General features: G+C 40.2%; 4 protein-coding genes across 5 annotated transcripts in view; all 4 read right to left on the bottom strand.

Moving 5' to 3' along the window:
- Window positions 1-765: 765 nt before the first annotated feature.
- Window positions 766-2,613, bottom strand: LOC308333783 (C-C motif chemokine 5-like). The gene is made up of 3 exons (XM_080790263.1): window positions 2,446-2,613; window positions 1,730-1,850; window positions 766-1,151 (listed from the first exon to the last, which is right to left on the bottom strand). Exons 1-3 carry the CDS (start codon window positions 2,537-2,539, stop codon window positions 1,058-1,060), a joined length of 309 nt encoding a protein of 102 aa, XP_080646389.1. The 5' UTR covers window positions 2,540-2,613; the 3' UTR covers window positions 766-1,057.
- A 2,748-nt stretch (window positions 2,614-5,361) lies between these two features.
- Window positions 5,362-7,345, bottom strand: LOC308334498 (C-C motif chemokine 14-like). Of its 2 annotated transcripts, XR_013965912.1 has the most exons (4): window positions 7,200-7,345; window positions 6,665-6,785; window positions 5,619-6,210; window positions 5,362-5,584 (listed from the first exon to the last, which is right to left on the bottom strand). XR_013965912.1 is itself a non-coding variant. In XM_080791297.1 (3 exons), exons 1-3 carry the CDS (start codon window positions 7,288-7,290, stop codon window positions 6,117-6,119), a joined length of 306 nt encoding a protein of 101 aa, XP_080647423.1. In that variant the 5' UTR covers window positions 7,291-7,345; the 3' UTR covers window positions 5,362-6,116. The 2 variants fall into 2 exon arrangements, 1 of the variants encoding a protein (XP_080647423.1); XM_080791297.1 differs by having other exon boundaries at window positions 5,362-6,210.
- Window positions 7,346-9,725: 2,380 nt separating this feature from the next.
- Window positions 9,726-21,608, bottom strand: LOC308334552 (C-C motif chemokine 5-like; the record flags this gene model as incomplete). Its single annotated transcript, XM_080791350.1, has 4 exons — window positions 9,726-10,117; window positions 10,885-11,005; window positions 18,388-18,429; window positions 21,575-21,608. 4 exons carry the CDS (start codon window positions 21,606-21,608, stop codon window positions 10,024-10,026), a joined length of 291 nt encoding a protein of 96 aa, XP_080647476.1. The 3' UTR covers window positions 9,726-10,023.
- il20ra (interleukin 20 receptor, alpha) overlaps window positions 12,340-21,970 on the bottom strand; it is a 103,161-nt gene continuing 93,530 nt past the window's right edge. The window contains exon 10 of the mRNA XM_080791349.1: window positions 12,340-12,432. The gene's annotated coding sequence lies outside the window, so the exon portion shown is untranslated. The remainder of the gene's footprint in view (window positions 12,433-21,970) is intronic.

Below are 21,970 nucleotides of genomic sequence, written 5' to 3'. Positions count from 1 at the left end.
GAAGCGTTTGGGTCGCGACCCCACATAGGGTAATGGGACACTGACAGACAGTGGGGTTATTTTGGGACATTAAAAAAATAATACTCATTCAACAAAATGAGTGAAACGTGTAACCCATTTGGGTGCTATACTCTCCCTCTGCCAACCTGGGGGGAGCACCAAACTGAACTCATGCTCCCTTCAATGCATGATATGAGAGTGAGCAGACTGATTTTTCATCATCATCAAAAAATGATGATGCTGATGAAAGAAAGGATATGAAGATGCATAAATAATGACATATTGACCTCAAGATGGTCTGGTATTTATGTTACAGCTTGAGACAGAAAAACATTCACGATAAATTGCACATATACATACATATAGCATAGGCTACAATACTATATATACACATGCATGCTGCTAAGCATTTACATGAATTCTGGTGATTTCAGTAGTATCGCCAAAGGAACGGACAGCCCCAATTTAGTTGGAGACAACACCTCAAATGTGTTTCTTCTACAGTGGTTTGAAAATTAGACCTGCCATTTTGGATTTGACTTCACAGACACACACATTCCATCAACAAACAGAACAGACATGCCTCTATGTCTGTGTAAGCTTTACTTGTGCCTGTCTTTATGTTTATGTCAGTTGTATAATTAGCTGCTATATGGTCTGTGCGTCACTTCTGGAAATTTGTTTAATTAATTTGACTTAACGTGACGTATAGGCTATATGCAAACACAACCATGCAATGTCTGTATTAATTAGGAGCCAAAAATTTATTACCGGAATTGCTTGTTTTATTGTTGAAGAAAACAACGGTTAATATCAACAACTGATCATTAAGATGCACAATTAAAGCACTACATTTGATACATACAAATTGTAAAAAATAGGAAAATGCATTTTTTTGCTTTCTAAATTGATGTTTAAAGCAGGATGTAGAACACAAACAAAACTAGACAAGCCTGGTAGATTATAGTAACCACTGACTGAAGCAAAGCTTGGAATTCATCTCAAAGCATTTTGTCCTAAAACCGACTGGTTGTCTGGAACTTTCTTGTACGAGGTGTTAAGGTTTGTTGGCCTCCAAATGGGTGATGATTCCCTGGACCCATTTCTGAGCTGGATCGACGCAGATCTTGACGTCATTCTGCATTGTAAACCTAGAACAGACAGACATAGAGAGAACATTTCAATATTCAATACATTTCGTTGATTGTGAAGTCGATCATATAGTTCTTCTCTAGCAATAAAAATAACAAAAGGCTATTGTGTCTATAACATTTGTACAGCTCTACATAGAAATATATATATATATATATATATATATATATATATATATATATATATATATATATATGTTTTAGACCGTGATGGAAGGGCAGCGTCTCAAGTGAACCCTGAGCCACCACCGAGCGCGCTAAAGCGAGCGAGTTGCCGTGGCGAACGTTGCGAACTTCGATTGAGCTGACTCAGCGCCGCCCGAGTTGCAACCCGATAGGCACAGGGACGTACAGTTACATAATGTCCATCTTCACTTGACACTATCAATAGAGGCAAAAAAGCCAAAAACAAATCTTCATAAAAAATAAATCTTCAAAATAGTAAAATAGGCCTAATAAGTTTAGGCATAAGGCAGAGTGCAAGACAAGGCCCTATGATGTTAACTGCACGCTAGAATGTGTTCAGTGTTTATGTTATGTATTAGTACAATACAGTATAAGTGTAACGTAATACTCACACAACGCTGTCCCTAGCACAGTGAAGGGGTGTGCGCTGGAACGTCTTCACGCCTGCCTTAGGCAGCCGTGCGGCACGGTACGTGAAGCAGCACTCCGCTGCTCCAACGCTGTCAGCATTGTCTGGGGGAGCGAGGCAGAGTGGAAAAGAGACACAGTCACTCAATTGGTATAGGCCTGTCACAATTATTAAATCACTGTCTATTGGCAATTATTTGAGATAATCGCAATTGTTTTTGCACAATCGTCATAATCCTAATTTCCATGTTGGACTTTCGAAAACTGTGGAAGCTACAAGCGTGAGCTTGTAGACCGTCTGTTTCCACCATTCATATATGAAGTCTAAAGTTATCAAATTATCACAGTTATGTGTCATGCACCATTTTGTTTACGAAGCCTAAAAGCCAAACGGAAATAAAAAAAATGTATTCATATGTTGCCAAAAACACAATTTAATCGTTAATCGCAATTATTCGTGTAAAAATTTATAGTCAAGAAAAATGTGTAATCGTGACAGCCGCATGCCAATTTGTGGAATAAAGAAAAACACATTTCAACAATAATAAGACAGGGAAATAAGACACTTACTCCCTTGGACCAGAAATCTAGAAATCAAGTTAACTTACCTTCTATTACCAGGACGTCCAGAGATGAAAAATGTAAAAAAAATAAAAATAAATAAAAGGTAGGTTAAAACTAGTACAGACCAGATACTTACTGTCTTGTTCTGCCAGGACATCCAGAGATGAGAACAGCAGCATGCAGACCACTAGAATAACTGGTATCTTCTTCATCCCCATGGTCGTCATCATTATTATGGTTGTAGTCAAGTTGTATCTGATTCGGATTCTCTCTGTCTGTCTCTCTCTCTCTCTCTCTATTTATCTCTTTCCACAGGGGTGTGTCTATAGCATTCCGAGGCACAGAACATTTTCCATGGAACAGATCCACAGGAGGTTGGCCTACTACTATCAAGGCTTTACTACAGGTACTGACTGACATGTATTTTCAGTGTATAGAACATGTGGTAACTGCCTGGCGCATGTCTTTTACATGCTGTTATGTGTCTGTCCCTCGACAAAACTGCAATCCGTGCATCATGCTGAAGCAAATCATGAGTCACGAGCTCTTCATTACAATTCTGTGGGATTGAGATAACCGTGATGCCTACTGTATATCAGAAGGCATGATAAGAAACTGTCCCAAAGACAAATGCAATGGATATACACATGTAGGCCTACTCCATACAATAGCACCCACTGTGGAGTGAATATAGCTAAAATATTGATACTATAAAGATTCAAATGCTTTTTGGGATAAGACTGTATTTAATCCCCCTGCACTGTGTTTGTTGGATGTGTAACTTTACGATAATGCCTCAAATTGCCTGTAACTAATTATTCAAATTACCAGTATTTTGACATTTTGGGTGCTACCTAGGGGCGGCGGTGGCTCAGGGGTAGAGTGGCTGGATGGTAACTAACTAGGTTGCCAGTTCGATCCCGGGCTCCCCCAGAGTCCTTGAGCAAGACACTGAACCCCATTTTGCTCCTGATGTGCAGGTTGGTGCCTTGCATGGTTTCTGCCGCCATCGGTGTATGAATGTATGAATGAATGTAATGCACAATCTATGTAAAGCACCTTGGATAAAGGCGCTATATAAATGCACCATACCTGTTGGGCATTGTTTTCAATTACTACATTTGATTTTTTTTCTTTCGTTTCGACACATAATATAGCTCACAAATCTCTCTCTCTCTCTCTCTCTCTCTGTCTCTCTCTCTCTCTCTCTCTCTCTCTCTCTCTCTCTCTCTCTCTCTCTCTCTCTCTCTCTCTCTCTCTCTCTCTCTGCATACAGCACACACATTTAGCCAGAACCCTAAACCTAACCCTAATCTTATACCTACCCAACCTAAGCTGACCCTGATTCTAGTTCTTCAAACTGTCCGCGGAAATGTATTGATTGGAACGATATGAGGGAATGTACTGTAGTTGACCTTCTAAGACGATTGACTGTTGTTTATACCATTTACGTGTTCCTGAAAACATTGATGCTTGGTCTGTGATCATGAAACTGAAAGACATCGTTTAAATGTTGGCATCGTCTAATTTCACTGATGAAAGCCTCTGTTACTTGGAAATTGGAAATATAGAATCCAGTTCTTGAGGATCGAGGTCATGTTGGGACAAGAGGCATGGTCGTGTTGGTTTGGATTTGTGACCCTTGAGGAACAATGTCCATCCAACAGTTATTTATCAACGGCTGTGGTGATGCTGATGGGTCTGCTCTTACCACATGCTATTCAAAGTGAAAGAATGTGCATGATGTTGTGTGCTTTCTCAAAGTGAAAGTGACATGTATGTGCGTGCCTACTGCCTACTCAAAGTGAAAGTGATGTGTGCCTTCTCAAAGTGAAAGTGACCTGTTCAGACAAAAATCAGCAAAGATATTTTTTTGACTGCATTAGACAAAGGTTCTTGGAATAATGACTGACTGACAAGTCTCTTATGCACGGTGAGGACTAGAGTGTCCTTTAAAATTATTTACAACACCAGTAAAACCACGCTGACAGTGATGACATTACGAAAACTATTTGCGTAACATGTGCTGACATTCTGTCAGCACATATGTCTGTCTTTGGTGTACCACAACCTATGTTAAACCAACAATATCAATTTACAAAAAAAGAAACAAATCTATTTTTTCATTTTCCTTTGAAGTTTATTAAAAGTGTATTTTTCTATTTGTTTTATGGTAGCACATGCAACAGAAAGTGTGTCAGGTTTGATTATCGGTTACAGAGGTGTGTGTGTGTGTGTGTGTGTGTGTGTGTGTGTGTGTGTGTGTGTGTGTGTGTGTGTGTGTGTGTGTGTGTGCGTGTGTGTGTGTGTGTGTGTGTGTGTGTGTGTGTGTGTGTGTGTGTGTGTGTGTGTGTGTGTGTGTGTGGTATAGGTATACCTATAATAACGGAAACAGTGTGGTCAGTGTTTACACTTATCCGTACTCTGTGTGTGCATCCTGAATGCACTGATGCATACATAGATTATGCTCCTGCATGTGAGGGAGACCATATAATTATTGCTTATGTCTGTCTAGCCGTTATATTTTACCATCACTTATGATACTTAAAATACATTGTGATATTTGGTAGCTTGTAAGAGCCTATAGTGGCCCTATTTTCCCCCTGCCTTACCCCTTATACCTACATTTTGTTGCCTATGCATTTGTACAGTGTGGTTGTGTCTTTTTATGTACTGTATTTGTTTCATCATTTCCAGTTTCATTTGTTTATCCTGTATGAGTGGATGAAATTGTTATCCCAACCTTTCTTTCTTTCTTTCTTTCTTCCTTTCTTTTTTTTCTGTTAACAAAATAGCGGAAGCGTTTGGGTCGCGACCCCACATGGGGTAATGGGACACTGACAGTGGGGTTAATTTGGGACAAAAAGAATACTCATTCAACAAAATGAGTGAAACGTCTAACGCATTTGTAACCCATTTGGGTGCTATACTCTCCCTCTGCCAACCTGGGGGGAGCACCAAACTGAACTCATGACTGATATTACATCATCATCAAAAAATGATGCTGATGAAAGAAAGGATATGAAGATGCATAAATAATGACATATTGACCTCAAGATGGTCTGGTATTTATGTTACAGCTTGAGACAGAAAAACATTCACGATAAATTGCACATACATATAGCATAGGCTACAATACTATACACATGCATGCTGCTAAGCATTTACATGAATTCTGGTGATTTCAGTAGTATCGCCAAAGGAACGGACAGCCCCAATTTAGTTGGAGACAACACCTCAAATGTGTTTCTTCTACAGTGGTTTGAAAATTAGACCTGCCATTTTGGATTTGACTTCACAGACACACACAGTCCATCAACAAACAGAACAGACATGCCTCTATGTCTGTGTAAGCTTTACTTGTGCCTGTCTTTATGTTTATGTCAGTTGTATAATTAGCTGCTATATGGTCTGTGCGTCACTTCTGGAAATTTGTTTAATTAATTTGACTTAACGTGACGTATAGGCTATATGCAAACACAACCATGCAATGTCTGTATTAATTAGGAGCCAAAAATTTATTACCGGAATTGCTTGTTTTATTGTTGAAGAAAACAACGGTTAATATCAACAACTGATCATTAAGATGCACAATTAAAGCACTACATTTGATACATACAAATTGTAAAAAATAGGAAAATGCATTTTTTTGCTTTCTAAATTGATGTTTAAAGCAGGATATAGAACACAAAACTAGACAAGCCTGGTAGATTATAGTAACCACTGACTGAAGCAAAGCTTGGAATTCATCTCAAAGCATTTTGTCCTAAAACCGACTGGTTGTCTGGAACTTTCTTGTACGAGGTGTTAAGGTCTGTTGGCCTCCACGTGGGTGATGAGTCCCTGGACCCATTTCTGAGCTGGGTCGACGCAGATCTTGGCACCATTCTGCATTGTAAACCTAGAACAGACAGACATAGAGAGAACATTTCAATATTCAATACATTTCGTTGATTGAGAAGTCGATCATATAGTTCTTCTCTAGCAATAAAAATAACAAAAGGCTATTGTGTCTATAACATTTGTACAGCTCTACATAGACAGAAAATGTGTTTTAGACCGTGAACCCTGAGCCACCACCGAGCGCGCTAAAGCGAGCGAGTTGCCGTGGCGAACGTTGCGAACTTCGATTGAGCCGACTCAGCGCCGCCCGAGTTGCAACCCGACGTACAGTTACATAATGTCCATCTTCACTTGACACTATCAATACAGGCAAAAAAGCCAAAAACAAATCTTCATAAAAAAGATTATTATGCCTAATAAGTTTAGGCATAAGGCAGAGTGCACACTAGAATGTGTTCAGTGTTTATGTTATGTATTAGTACAATACAGTATAAGTGTAACGTAAAACTCACACAACGCCGTCCGTAGCACAGTGAAGGTGTGTGCGCTGGAACGTCTTCACGCCTGCCTTAGGCAGCCGTGCGGCGCGGAACACGAAGCAGCACTCCGCTGGACCAACGCTGTCAGCATTGTCTGCAGGGGGAGCGAGGCAGAGTGGAAAAGAGACACAGTCACTCAATTAGTATAGGCCTGTCACAGTTATTAAATCATTGTCTATTTGCAATTATTTGAGATAATCGCAATTGTTTTTGCACAATCGTCATAATCCTTTCCATGTTGGACTTCTGTTTCCACCATTCATATATGAAGTCTAAAGTTATCCAATTATCACAGTTATGTGTCATTTGTTTACGAAGCCTAAATGCCAAACGGAAATAAATAAAATGTATTCATATGTTGCCAAAAACACAATTTAATCGTTAATCGCAATTATTCGTGTAAGAATTAATAGTCAAGAAAAATGTGTAATCGTGACAGCCATGCCAATTTGTGGAATAAAGAAAAACACATTTCAACAATAATAAGACAGGGAAATAAGACACTTACTCGCTTGGACCAGAACCTCCAGAGATGAGAAGATGAGCAGCATGCAGGCCACTATAACCGCTACGTTCTTCATCGTCATTGTCATCAGCATACTCTATGATTATGGATATGGGTTGACGTCTGTGCAGTTTAGATATACCTGCCAAGTCAAGTGATCTGTCTCTCTGCTAACGGTGCCTTTTATCATGCACGAATATATCTGCCAGGTCAACACTTATTAGTGTAGGTGGGGTTAAACTAGTTGGTGCCTTGGTGGTGGGTGGTGGGGGGGTGTACCGTAAGTTTGTTAGTTTGTTATCTAGAATTAAGGAAACAAACTGTGGTCAATGTGTGAGCATAAAGGTGTGAGAGGTGTTAATACACTCATTAACTGTGAACTGTGAACTGTGTGTGTGTGTGTGTGTGTGTGTGTGTGTGTGTGTGTGTGTGTGTGTGTGCATCCTGAATGCAGTGACATATTAGTGCATAGACGTGCATTTTGTTTTCAACTATAATGTTTTCATCACACAATTCTTGTGAGGTCTCCCTCTGCCAGCCTGGGGGGAGCTCCAAACTGATAGCTCAGGCTTCCTTGAAAGCACAAGGAGTCCAATTAAGCCGCATCTTTTCACCTGACAACATTTTGTAGTGCCCAAAGTCCTATACTAAAGGCGAGGAGGTGTTCAGACGTGTGCTTGAAAAACTGAAGTCCAAACTGTTACTTGAGTTCATAAAATAAACGATATTTATTATCATAGCCGATCGCGGTCACCTCAGCAAATACAATAAATACTTAAATAAATGGCTGCACAGTAGAAAACGGTGAAAACAGTGTGCCTCTGCCTATCAGCAACACCTGCAGTTGATTAGGGACCCATCAAATACCTTGGCAACTTAATTGGCCTTGAACATGCCCTACATTGTGACGTCATCAATTACAAGGACATCATATGGCTCTTACACATTTCGTTTCATATTTTCCAGGGGGAGTGGTTAACCAGGCTACCTACCTTATGGCTCGTACACACTGCACGATATTTGCTCCGATTATGCTTTCGGGGACCATTTTTGGCACTCGCCGATGTGCTTCTGGGACACCAGAATGCACTGCTGAGCCTACTGGAGACGTCGTGGGGTTAAATCAGCGAAGCATTGGTTAACCCATTTTGACCTGAGATCAGATTCTCAAAATGTCTCCTACATCCTGACAGTTTTCGGAAAAAGCTATGTTTCTATGTCAGTCGTTCTTCGATTTTTCAAAAATAGCAGATCTACAAGCTCATAGCGCGCCACTCGGTGGCGCGCTATGAGCTTGTAGATCTGCTATTTTTCAAAAGCTAAAGCATAACATAATGCTAACACCAAAAGGGGTGAAAGTAGGACCCCTGTGAAGTGTCTGACCAGCTGTCTCCACATCACAGTGCTCAAGTCTTCCATCCTTCGGTATATATGCGGTCAAGTGCAAGCCTGGCTCAGGGAGTAGGACGCCCCTGCCTTGCAGAGTCCCTATATAGGCACTTTGGAAATCATGTCAACTGTATCGATAGATGATCAGAATAGATGATAATGAATATATACTGTATAACCTTTATTCCTTGGGTCCCTGTGTCTTACATATTGGTAGTATATTAGTCCAACCAATGTTGCTGTCTATAAAACCAACGCATTTCACTTGAATAATGTTGATAAATCTGCATCGGAATCAACAGTGCAGAGCAAACTTTTGGACCTCGTGCGCTGCTAGTGTGTGTGTGTGTGTGTGTGTGTGTGTGCGCATGTGTGTGTGCGCACACATACGGAGAGAGACAGAGAGTTATTTAATGTGTAATTTAATGTAGCGCGCGTAGGCTACACGGTATCACAAACATTTTGCCCTGTGTAGCCTCGCTATTCCAGGCTGTGTCGCAGGAGAGAGAGCTATGCATCCGTGTCCTGTGTCCGTCTCGCACTTGTATCACGGCATCCTGCACGCGTGTGTGAGATGTCAAAATGAATTGGAATAAAAAGTCTGTATCGGGTCTGGATCGCATCTTGGTGAACTCTTGCAGTGTGTGATGCTTATATAGTCGACGATCAATCGTTTAGTGTGAAAGCCACAAAGATATAGGGCCATTAGCACACGGATGAACATGCGAAGTCCACACAGAAGGCCCTTTCGCCAATGAAAAAAGAAAAAGCATTTGCATGAATTCTGGTGATTTCAGTAGTATCGCCAAAGCCCCAATTTAGTTGACACCTCAAGTGTGTTTCTTCTACAGTGGTTTGAAAATTAGACCTGCCATTTTGGATTTGACTTCACAGACACACACATAGTCCATCAACAGTCCATGAAAACAAACAGAACAGACATGCCTCTATGTCCGTGACTCCGTGTAAGCTTTACTTGTGCCTGTCTTGATGTTTATGATGTCAGTTGTATAATTAGCTGCTATATGGTCTGTGCATCACTTTGGGGAATTTGTTTGATTAATTTGACTTAACTTGACGTATAGGCTATATGCAAACACAACCATGCAATGTGTGTATTAATTAGGAGCCAAAAATGTATTACCGGAATTGCTTGTTTTATTGTTGAAGAAAACAACGGTTAATATCAACAACTGATCATTGAGATGCACAATTAAAGCACTACATTTGATACATACAAATGTAAAAAAAAATAACTAAAGGAAAATGCATTTGTTTGCTTTCTAAATTGATGTTTAAAGCAGGATATAGAACACAAACAAAACTAGACAAGCCTGGTAGATTATAGTAACCACTGACTGAAGCAAAGCTTGGAATTCATCTCAAAGCATTTTGTCCTAAAACCGACTGGTTGTCTGGAACTTTCTTGTACGAGGTGTTAAGGTCTGTTGGCCTCCACGTGGGTGATGAGTCCCTGGACCCATTTCTGAGCTGGGTCGGCGCAGATCTTGACGTCATTCCGCATTGTAAACCTAGAACAGACAGACATAGAGAGAACATTTCAATATTCAATACATTTCGTTGATTGTGAAGTCGATCATATAGTTCTTCTCTAGCAATAAAAATAACAAAAGGCTATTGTGTCTATAACATTTGTACAGCTCTACATAGAAAGTGTTTTAGACCGTGATGGAAGGGCAGCGTCTCGAGTGAACCCTGAGCCACCACCGAGCGCGCTAAAGCGAGCGAGTTGCCGTGGCGAACGTTGCGAACTTCGATTGAGCCGACTCAGCGCCGCCCGAGTTGCAACCCGATAATAATAATAATAATAAACTTTATTGGTATAGCACCTTTCATATACATAAATGTAGCTCAAAGTGCTTCACAGGGCAAAAATAGAATACAATAAAACATAAGTAGTTAAAATAATAAAACAATGGCAAAGAACAAAATTGAATATAAGAACATAAAATAAATAAAAACAAATAAAAAATAATAAAAAATAATAAAAACACCACATGCATCAAATCAGTCAGGGCAGGGTAGGAACGTGCAAATTAAAACTCAATTAAAAGCAGTGTTGCTTGTCGATATAGGCACAGGAACGTACAGCTACATAATGTCGTGGGGAGCACATTTGCAGCGACTGAGATAATGGGGTGAAAGCCACGCCTCCGTCGCGGTCAAAACAGTAGTAGTGTAATATTTATTCAGATCATTTTTCTAGTAGTGTAGAATGTGTTCAGTGTTTATGTTATGTCATTTGTACAATACTGTACAAGTGTAACGTAATACTCACACAACGCCGTCCCTAGCACAGTGAAGGTGTGTGCGCTGGAACGTCTTCACTTTGTCCTTAGGCAGCCGTGCGGCGCGGTACACGAAGCAGCACTCCGCTGGACCAACGCTGTCAGCATTGTCTGCAGGGGGAGCGAGGCAGAGTGGAAAAGAGACACAGTCACTCAATTGGTGGAATAAAGAAAAACTAATTTGAACAACAAAAACTTAATCATCCTTATTTTAAATATTTAAGGACAGACAAGAAATGACACTTACTCGCTTGGACCAGAACATCCAGAGATGAGAAGATGAGCAGCATGCAGGCCACTATAACCGCTACGTTCTTCATCCTCATCAGCATACTCTATATGATTATGGATATGGGTTGACGTCTGTCAGTTTAGATATACCTGCCAAGTGGAGGGATCTGTCTCTCTGCAGTTATACCCTGTGTCTTTTATCATGTGAAACCATGTGCCAGGTCAACAATTATTAGTGTAGGTGGGGTTAGGTTAAACGAGTTGGTGCCTGTGGTGGAGGGGGTGTATACCGTAAGTTTGACAGTTTGTTACTAGAATTAGGGAAACAAACTGTGGTCAATGTGTGAGCATAAAGCTGAGGGGTGTTAATACACTCATCATTAACTGTGTGCGTGCGTGCGTGCGTGCGTGCATGCGCATGCATCCTGAATGCAGTGAGATATGATAGTGCATAGGCGTGCACTATTTTTGTAACTTTACATTGAAGGCCTTTTCATCAATGACCCCATCTTGGGCGCTGCATGATGACATGGAGAGAACACGTCCCCAGATGATGATGATGAAATCAAATCAAACTTTATTTATATAGCACAAAAAAAAAGCACCCCATTTCCAAGCCAGCAATCATACGGTGCAAACATGAGGCGCTTGTACAACTGTGCTAAAACAAAACGATGTAAAAAGCTATAAACGTACTACGGTGCACCGTGTGGCAGCTTGTAGATCAATTCTTCAATTCACACAAACACACACACACACACACGCACAAAAAAAAGAGGCAGAGCAGAGATGCAGAAAGATGAGACTTCCATAACTTGTAGAATTTGGGCAAAAGTGATATTAATAATATTCTACAATAAATATATAATTTAAAAAATATAGATTATAATATCATATTATAATCTATTATACCAATACTCAGTAAAGTACAGATACAGTCCTGATGTAATGATTATAATTAAGCAGGGGTGGCTAGTAACAAAGTACATTTACTTACTTGAGTACTGCAGCCTACTTAAAGGACCACTTCACCATTTTTCAACCTATCTTGAAAACCTATCTATTAGGTCCTCACTAATGATCATGATAAAATGGCACGATTTTTTTCGAATCAGTCTGTGTCTCATAGGAGGGCTGTGGGCTTCATTAGGCAGATTTTTTTTTACAAAAATGTTTAGATTTTCATTATTGTGAAAACGATTGCTTCCATTTTCGCATTGCAACTTTTCAGGACTAGAAAGCCTGCAGTTTCTATTAGCTTGTATTCCCCATCGATGATGTCACTGGAAGACGGTTTCTGAACTGCCCTCCTATGAGACACAGACTGAGTAGAAAAAGATTGCGCCATTTCTTTCATGATTATTAGTGAGGACCTATTTTATGAGTGGTCCTTTAAGTAAATGTAGCCTACTTCATTATTGCCCACCACTGCTGCTTTAATCATTTGAAATAATTAATGTAGGATATTGAGAACTGCAAACTTAAATTGCTACAAAAAACGTCAATATTAAATAGCCTATCTGTTATGGTCTGTCACTCCACAGACCATGTCTCCTCCCTGGCCACTTTTCATTCCATTCCCTCACACTGCACACCTGTCCCCAACTCTCATCAGCCCTGCAGTGCTTCCCATACACACCTGTGAACCCTTTGCCATTATCCTGCTGCCTATAAATACTGGACTCATTGCACACACAAACTGTCAGTACATAAATCATTGTCCGGTGCTCCTCTTGGTGTTCCTCTGTCCCTGGAAATCCTCGTTCTCCTTCAGTAAGGCTTAATTTTGCCTTTCTGGACTTTGTACTTTTGAAACGTTTGGCCTTTTGAGCTTCCCGGAGTTAATGCTTGCTTTTCCTATTTTGATTGTAAGCTAAGCTGCCATTCTGCTTTAATAAAACAGTTTTTGAAACTACTTTGCTTGTAGCTCTGCATTTTGGGTTCAGTCACTCTGCTATCGTGAAACTATCACATGACATAAATGCACAACATATATGAATAAGAATAGCAAAGAGGCAAGTTTGAAAGACTAATCTGAGACCTCATGATAGGCTATGCTTTATTGTCCAATCAGATTCTAGCCGGCTGTGGAGGGAATTCTCAAATGATGTGAGGGTCATCTTGAGCGGGCAGGTGCCAAAACTTCAGACCTACAGTACAAGCCATCCATGTGTCACACTGCAAATCTTGGCGACGGAAGTTACAAGGTCAAAGATGAAGACGACAAGGGTAAGAAATTGGACGTTTACTTTTCTACGCTGGTTTTTCTTAATTTTATGGATGAATAATAGATTAGCCTAAGATTTAGACTCTCGTAGACGTATTCATCGATTCTGACATTTTCGAGGGAACTCGCCCCATGGTTTTGAGCGCGGCACCCGGTGCTTACCCTGCTGCCCCACTTGTCCTCCTGGCTTCCGTCCAGCGTTTAAAACCCGTAGGTCCGTAGTTCTCAATGAAAAAAAACGTGTTTTAATCCACTCTGTCTCGGAATCTGTCATCCATCTTGGATTTTTCCTTGATTGCAACTGCGCAACAGCGCCCCTGGCGGCCAGGGTTGTGCTCATTTAGGGAGACGAGGAAAGATCCATGGATGACAGATTCTGAGACAGAGTGGATTAGAACACTTTTTAAAAACATGTGTTAATTAAGGCCTGTTAGCTTAGCTCTGTGACTTTGTGATTGTGAAGAAAAGGCACATGGCTGGATGTGCCTTTTCTTCTGGTTATGGTGAAGCATTGCCTTTGCCTATATCATATTTACTTTCACAATGCGATGCTAATATGATGTTAAATATGATTGAAAAAATATAGACAATGTTTAACTTTATATTATACCTACGACAAGCTTTTAGTTGAACACTATAGCTGTGCCTAGGCAGCGGTGGCCGAACGGATTGCGGAGAGGTCTCGTTACCGGAAGGTCGCCAGTTCGAAACAGCGGTCCGACACGTTAAAAATTACCACCGCTGAAGTGCCCTTGGACAAGGCATTGAACCACTACCATGAAATGTTCTATGAAATAAGCAGGGCCTGGTTGTAAACAAGTATCTGATGCTTAGTCCAGTTACCCTGGGTAAACATAGTACCTTTCCTTTCTTTTCGTATTGTGTGTGTTGATTGGTGATTATCAGTGTGTTGTATTGAGTTGTGTGTTATTGATTAGTGTGTAATGTGTGTGTGTGTGTGTGTGTGTGTGGTATTGGCAGTGTGTGTGTTGTAGTGATTAGTGTGTGGTATTGGGTGTGTATTTCTCGTTAGTTAGTCTGTCACCCCTTGTGACATCACATGTCATCATCAGGGATGGAGATCATCAATAGTAAGCCCATATATGGAGATCGACCTCAAACCCTTAGATCTCCATATATGGAGCTGACCTGTTCTGACATCCCCATGTTGTTCCTTCAACACCTGGGGACACACACAGTGTGTGTGTGTGTGTGTGTGTGTGTGTGTGTGTGTGTGTTTGTGTGAATTGAATAATTGATCTACAAGCTGCCACACGGTGCACCGTAGTACGTTTATAGCTTTTTACATCGTTTTGTTTTAGCACAGTTGTACAAGCGCCTCATGTTTGTATGATTGCTGGCTTGGAAATGGGGTGAAATACTTTGGAAAAGGTATGTGGAGGGAGCAGGAACCCTGTTAACCCTGCTGTTAACCCTGCTAAAAGCATGTGGAACCCTGTTAAAACATAGTGTAAGCACGAGCTGATCAGATCAACACAAACCAAAGGGCCTCAGCATGCACGTTATGTTTTCCATGCAATATTGTATACTGCACAGGCTTATGAAACTAACTCACTAAACACACTAAATGATTTATACTCTGTTAGTCTGAGTCTGATAATTGATATTTACAGAAAGCGGTCAATTTGATCATCAACTTTCACTGCACTGCTTCACGATTCTTGCTCAAATGTGACTCTTGATTTTCCTTCAAAAGAATTGAGATCACAATTCTCACGTGTTTTTGACCATGGAAATATTAAATATGTATTGTCTGTAGTATAGTTTCTCAATATTACTACATTCAAAATGTGGCACCTGGAGCCACAGTGGCTTTAAACAGACAACATTAAAGTGCATGACTTTTAATTCATGCACCTCTCTTAAAGTCTCTCTCTTGTAGCTAAAACATAAGGGGAACTAAAATGAATTGGACGGCTACAGTAACTAGTGCTGCACGATTCTTGCTCAAATTTAGAAATGAGATTGCATGCAAGTGTCTGACTCTAGATTTCGATCATTTTTTCCCGATGAATTATGCAGCACTACTAGATGGTGCTATTCTGACCTGAGATCAGATTCTAAAAATGTCTTCTACATCCTGACAGTTTTCATTCTGACCTGAGATCAGATTCTAAAAATGTCTTCTATGTCAGTCGCTCTTCGATTTTTCAAAAGTAGCAGACCTACAAGCTCGTAGCACGCCACTCTGTGGCGCCCTATGAGCTTGTAGATCTGCTATTTTTCAATAGCTAAAGCACGACATGATGCTAACAAAAATAACGTTTTTCTTTGTCTCATACAGTAGTATACTTTTACATTGCACCTTTGTCAATTTTTTTCTTTTAAGCATATAGAGAAAAATCACTTATGCAAATGCAAACAAAAAATAGGACATATACAAATGCTTGTTTTATTGTAGCAGAAAATAATATCGGCAATTAAACATTTTTAAGGCACTATACATCTTCACAAGCAAAATACACTGATCATAATACAAATGTCTTGTGTCTTGTGAAACAGTTTTAAGTTGCTTGAATTAAGTTGCTTGGTTCAAATGGAGTTTGAAGTTACATGGGTTTGTATCAAATATCAAAATACTGAATCGAGCGACTTAAAAACTGTCTGGGTGGTGCTCACAAATGCCTGAGTAGACAATACAATTACACAGATTTTGTTTCAAAGTTAAATCAACTTTTATAGTTTTTATTTGTTGTTTAAAGCACGCTATTTTCAGGATAGAGAAATGTTGAGAAACCTGGAAGATTAGTTTCCACACGTTAAGTAAATGGGTGCATGACCCATTTGTCATAAAGCAAAGCTTGTTCATCTCAAATGATTGTGACAAAACCACCTGTCGGTAACTTTTTTTGTTCCAGGTAGTACCACAGAACTCTCTAATTGGCTTATTCAGAAGTTCTGGACTGCACATGTTTGATGGCATTCTGGACCCAGTCCAGAGTTCGTTCAACGCAGAACTTGGCACCATTCTTCATTGTGAACCTATAGAACACACAGAGACAGAGGGAAGACTTGCCTCATTGAGGTGTTTCATTTGACATTGACATTCACTAAACCAGTCAAATTATCAATCAGTGAGTAATGGAGCAAATCAGGATTTTTGTTGTGCACACTCCACCATTGTGTAATATAAAACTGAGGGGGTATAGGCAATCTTACAGCAAGGGCAGAATCCAATCGTACCGGCCGACAGGCAAAACGACCGGCCGGCCAGCCTGCGTTTGGACGGCGTCACCCATTCGCCCCAGTCTTTCTTTATTTTTACGCAGTCCAAACGTAGTGCGACTCAACGCACTCAGTGGAGCCCCGGCCTAATGGGATGTCGGAGTTATGGGCAGTCCCTACAGGTGCACTGCTCATAATGTGCAGTACGCTACGCTAGTGCAGTGGTTTTCAACCCTTTTCATATCAAGGACCATTATTTATTCGGCATTTGAGCCACAGACCACCATCTGATGCGATTTTGCCTCGCAGACCCAAAACGTATTACATTTTGTTACTGTTGGATACGATTTTGTCCACAATTCCATGCTGTATATAGATCAAAATAACAACTCTTCTACATTCTCTAATTGTGTATACTTCTTGTAAATTAAGTAATGCAATAATGTAACTCTTGAGAGCATAACTTGAAACCAAATAGACCTGTAAGGTTTAATTTTACACTCGAGGGGTTAAAGATCTGTAAGGGTCCATTTACCAACTTTCCATCATTTAGCTGTGGACCACCTGGAAACCCCATCAAGGACCACTGGTGGTCCCCGGATCGATACTGCACTAGTGTAAGCTATAGGCCCCACTCACACAAAATCTGCCCCATATGCACCCATTCATTTCCTCCCCCCCCCCCCCCCCCCGCGGCATGTCGCGCGCTTCTTCAAAACCACGCAACTTCCACAGGAAATGCATTGAAACGGCTGTGAAACTGCTTTTTTTTTTGCTTCTGGGGCGTCCCCGGAACAACATATTTTCAGATGGGGGGGGGGGGGGGGGGGGGGGTCGGCGGGCCAATTACATAATAATCTTTAGGGGTCGTTGACATGAAATGGTTTGAGAACCACACGATATAGAAACGTATAGGTTTTCAGAAACCATTTAGAGGACATTAGAATCTGGTCTCCGTATATACGGTATACTCACACGACGCCGTCGTTGACACACTGAGTGCCCGTGCGTTGGAACGTCACCACGCCGTCCTTGGGCAGCCGCTTGGTGTAGAAGCCGAAGCAGCACTCGTCTGGCGCGAAGCTGTCTGCAAGGGGAGAGTGAGGCCAATTAAGTGAGATATCACAAAGAGTCAACATTGACCCTATGGGGCGCAAAGAGTCAAAGTTGACTAGACAAAAAGGCAGTTCAAAGTTGAGTTGACCCTCGAGGCTCGAGGCAAAGAGTCTCCTCAAATCAGTGGCTTAGGAATGCAACAACAAAAACAACGTGCAGGGAAACGTTCGTTTTGGGCGTGAACTATATCCCCCTTTGAGGTTTTTCTTTTAACTTTACTGGAGTATTTCCAATTTTCAGTACTTCTATACACTCCACTATATACATCTCAGAGGCAAATATTGTACTTTTACACAATTATCTGAAAACTTTAGTTACTTAGTAGATTTCATTATTATTGCAAAACTTACACTTCACAGCCCTTTATATTTTGGCTATTTGAAAATAGATGATCTACAAGTAGATCTGCTATTTTCAAAAAATATATATATATTTTTTTAAATATATTTTATACATTAAAAAATGTGTGAAATGGGACATTCTCCATAATGGGTACTTTCTACTTTTGTTCCTTTTTAAATACATTTTGAAATCAATAGTCAATAATAATCAATAGCACTTTTTAATTCCGGACTTTTTTTCCCCCTTCTAAGTAACAGAGTATTTCTACATTGCAGTATTGATACATTTACTCAAGCAAAAACATACTTCTTCCACCGCTGACAAAAAGACAAAAAGATCATTGTGAAAATATCTTTCATGATAAATGTCAACGGGTAAAAAAAAACCTTACTCTGTTGTAGTGCCAGGACATCCAGAGATGAGAACAGCAGCATGCTGCAGACCACTACAATAACTGCTATCTTCTTCATCATTGTAGTCTGCCGGTCGACACCTGCTGCCAAGTTGTTTCTAGTGATCTGTCTGTCTCGAGTCTTTATGCAGTCGCCCACCCTGTGTGTGTGTGTGTGTGTGTGTGTGTGTCTGTCTGTCTGTCTGTCTGTCTGTCTGTCTGTCTGTCTGTCTGTCTGTCTGTGTGTGTGTGTGTGCGACCTAGAATGAAGGAAACTACATGCTTGTCTGTGCACGCATCCTGAATGCACTGATCTGATATCAAGTATCTACATGCCGCTTTGTACAAGTCATGGTAGATGTATCCTGCTGTAAACAAAATGCTCAAAGTACTGTACCAAAGGACTTTAGATGAGTATAGTTCACCAAACGAAAAACAAAACAAACAAAAAAATCCACACATGCCATCAAGCCTTGAATTATGTTTTATTTAAAAAAAAATGGTGTCACATTTCCGATATGGTGATGACCGGGCGAGGAGACTCACGGATAGATGTGCATTGCAGAGTTTATAGGAGTGCATTTGAGGACAGAGAAGGTGTCAGGCCTCGGGCACGGGAAATGCCTGAGGTTAGCGAGTTTCCAGAGGACAGAAAGGTAAATCGGGCCTTGTAGGTTGTGGGTAAGACAATAAGACAACGTTCTTGAAGAGTAGACGTTTATGTATGATAAGAATGTGGCAATACAAATCAGGAGCAGAACATGTTCTGGCGGGCTCTGTATGAATAATGCAGGAACATTAACAAGTTACATGCTGTTGTAACACTTAAGAAGCATTAACTGTCCGAACATATGCTGGCCTATAAGAGATGATCAAAGGGGCTGTATAGATTTATTTTACATTACATTTTGTATAATGAGTACCTTCTACTTTTGGAGCGGGAACTAATTTTGGTGTTTTAAGGATTATATAATGTTCTACTTTAGCTATTGAAAAATAGCAGATCTACAAGCTCATAGCACGGCACCGAGTGTCGCACTACGAGCTTGTAGGTCCTATTTGTAGGTGCTATTTTTGAAAAAGCGTGAAAATGTGGTGCAAGTCTTTGAATATATATTCTTTCAGAGCGTTTTTAACTCAAATCTTTGCTTCTGGGAGGTCCCTGGAACAACATATTTTCAGATGGGGGGTCGGCGGAAAATGTCATATCATTTTTGGGGTCCTTGACATGAAATATTGAGAACCACTTATATAGAAACATTTAGAAACGTTAAGTACATTTTGATACCAATATACGTTTGTAATATTTCCTAATCCAGCCATTTACTTGTAACGGAGCATTCCTAAATTGCAGGGTGTGATCATGTGAGTACCTTTTCCACCACCGTTGATTGATTGAATACTTAATTCATGTATTTATTTATTCACCTCCAACCACTGCTGATGTACTAGTTATATTGTAGGCCTATTAACACACTCTAACACGCAGGTATAGGTTTCATTTCACTTTGGTCACTTTTTTAATACTGAGTTTGACAAATAAATGGTGGCATCGACAGCTCTTAAATAAACCCCACAATTATGACATAAAAGAGTAAACACATTGAATTTTCACCCCAAAGAAAAAGGACAACAGAAAACAAGACAAACAAACCTTAAATACAACATCAGTAAAAGTCGAAAAAATTTAAGGCAGGAAAAAAAAAGACAACACAGTACACAACATCCTATCAACAATCATAGGTACATGATACATCCATAATCCAATACAATCACAGTATAAGCTACTTTTACAACAACAGTCCAGCAGACCTCACTCATCCCCAAGCAGAGACGGATTCAGACTCTGAACGAATTGAAAGAATGGACCCCATATCCTCCCAAAAATCGGAAGAACCATTCAAGGAGTGTCTAATCTTCTCCAGTTAGGGTTGTTCTTTAAAAAGATGCTATGAATACATTTTGAGTTGACTTAACTTGGGCTACAATGCAAACACAGCCAAATTATAGGATTTTTTAATTTTTATTATACCAGACCACAATATAATTTGACACCACACTGCATTTGATAGATACCTCACGGATAAATTACAACTGACCCACGATCTACAATCTCAAATCCTCTCCATCGTCAAAGTTGCCCACCACCCCTGCAATAAAGGCATAGAAAAGCCCCAAAAATAAATCTTTAAACTATAAAACTATAAACTCTATAAACCCATGAGGGTTGGGCACAAGGTGTGCATGACACGAAAATAAATAAACAATCAATCAATCAATCAATCTTTAAACTGGGTGAGCATCTCAAGGGCTTCTTCTGTCCTCCACAGCGAGGATGAGATCCTCAACCCACTTATTAGTTCGCTTAGTACAGATCTTGGCACCTTTCAGCATATAGAACCTATAGAAGAGACAGAGATAGAGAGGCGACTTTATATATATATATAGCCATACAAGTCTGAGCAGGAGAAACTAGATTTAATGTCCGAGTTTAACAATAAATGATCCAACCCAAAAGTATACTTGTAGCTAGCTACAATACATGAGTGAGTGTAACCCGCTGTAACTGTAGTACTCACACAACGCCATCCGTACGACACTCGACATTTGTGCGGCGGAATGTCACCACTCTGTCCACAGGCAGGGGTTTGTTCCAAAAGCGGAAGCAACATTCAGCTGGACCTGGACCTGGAGGGAGACAGAGTATGAGACATGCAGACACAAGTTAAGTGGTGGAAGGTATAAGCATATTTACGTACTGGTACTTAAGTACAATTCTGAGGTTTTTTCAATTTTAAGTACTTCTTGCTCTGAGGCAAATATTGTACTTTTATGCCACTACAATTATTTAATTGTTATTACAAAACATACATTACCCACTTCAGCACTATACATTTCGGCCATTTGAAAATATCACATCTACAAGCTTACAATGCATTGTTTTTTTTTGTTTTTGTTTTTTCTTGGACCTGCATAATGGCTACTTTTGCTTTGGTATAAGTACATTACAGTATTTCTGCATTGCAGTATTGATACATTTAATTAAGTAAAACAAAAAAAACATTATTTTCCCACCACTGTCAGAGAGACACAGGCATTTTTAAAAACAAATTGTCATTATTAAAACGAGACAAGCTAATAAACTTACTTGGCCCGGCCAGGACATCCACAGCAGAGAACAGCAGCACGCAGACCACTAGAATGACTGGCGTCATCTTCATTATGATAATGAGTTATGGTTGCAGTCTATAAGTTGTATCCGTTTCACTCTCAGACAGTAACTATGTCCTACCAAAAACGCAAAGTCGCTCTCTATGTCTCTCTACTCTCTCTCTCTCTCTATGAATGGCAGTGGCAACATTTATAGGCTACGTATTAACTATAGTATCCATTACACAAGGTGTGCAGTACTTCTGTTTTCGTGAAAGATCATGTTGCAACCAGTTGCAAGACATTGCAGCGGTCTGGACTGACCAGTTGCGGACCGGTGCCTTTTAGGGGAAATGGTTACAAGTAGGCCTATACAGTTGCAAGCTTACAATGCATTGTTTTTTTTCCCCTGGACCTGCAAAATGGCTACTTT

Source organism: Protomyctophum bolini (assembly GCF_963924005.1).
Source record: "Protomyctophum bolini genome assembly, chromosome: 19".
Taxonomy (NCBI): domain Eukaryota; kingdom Metazoa; phylum Chordata; class Actinopteri; order Myctophiformes; family Myctophidae; genus Protomyctophum; species Protomyctophum bolini.
The sequence above is the reverse complement of the archived record's forward strand: the minus strand, read 5'-3'. Positions and strand labels throughout refer to the sequence as shown.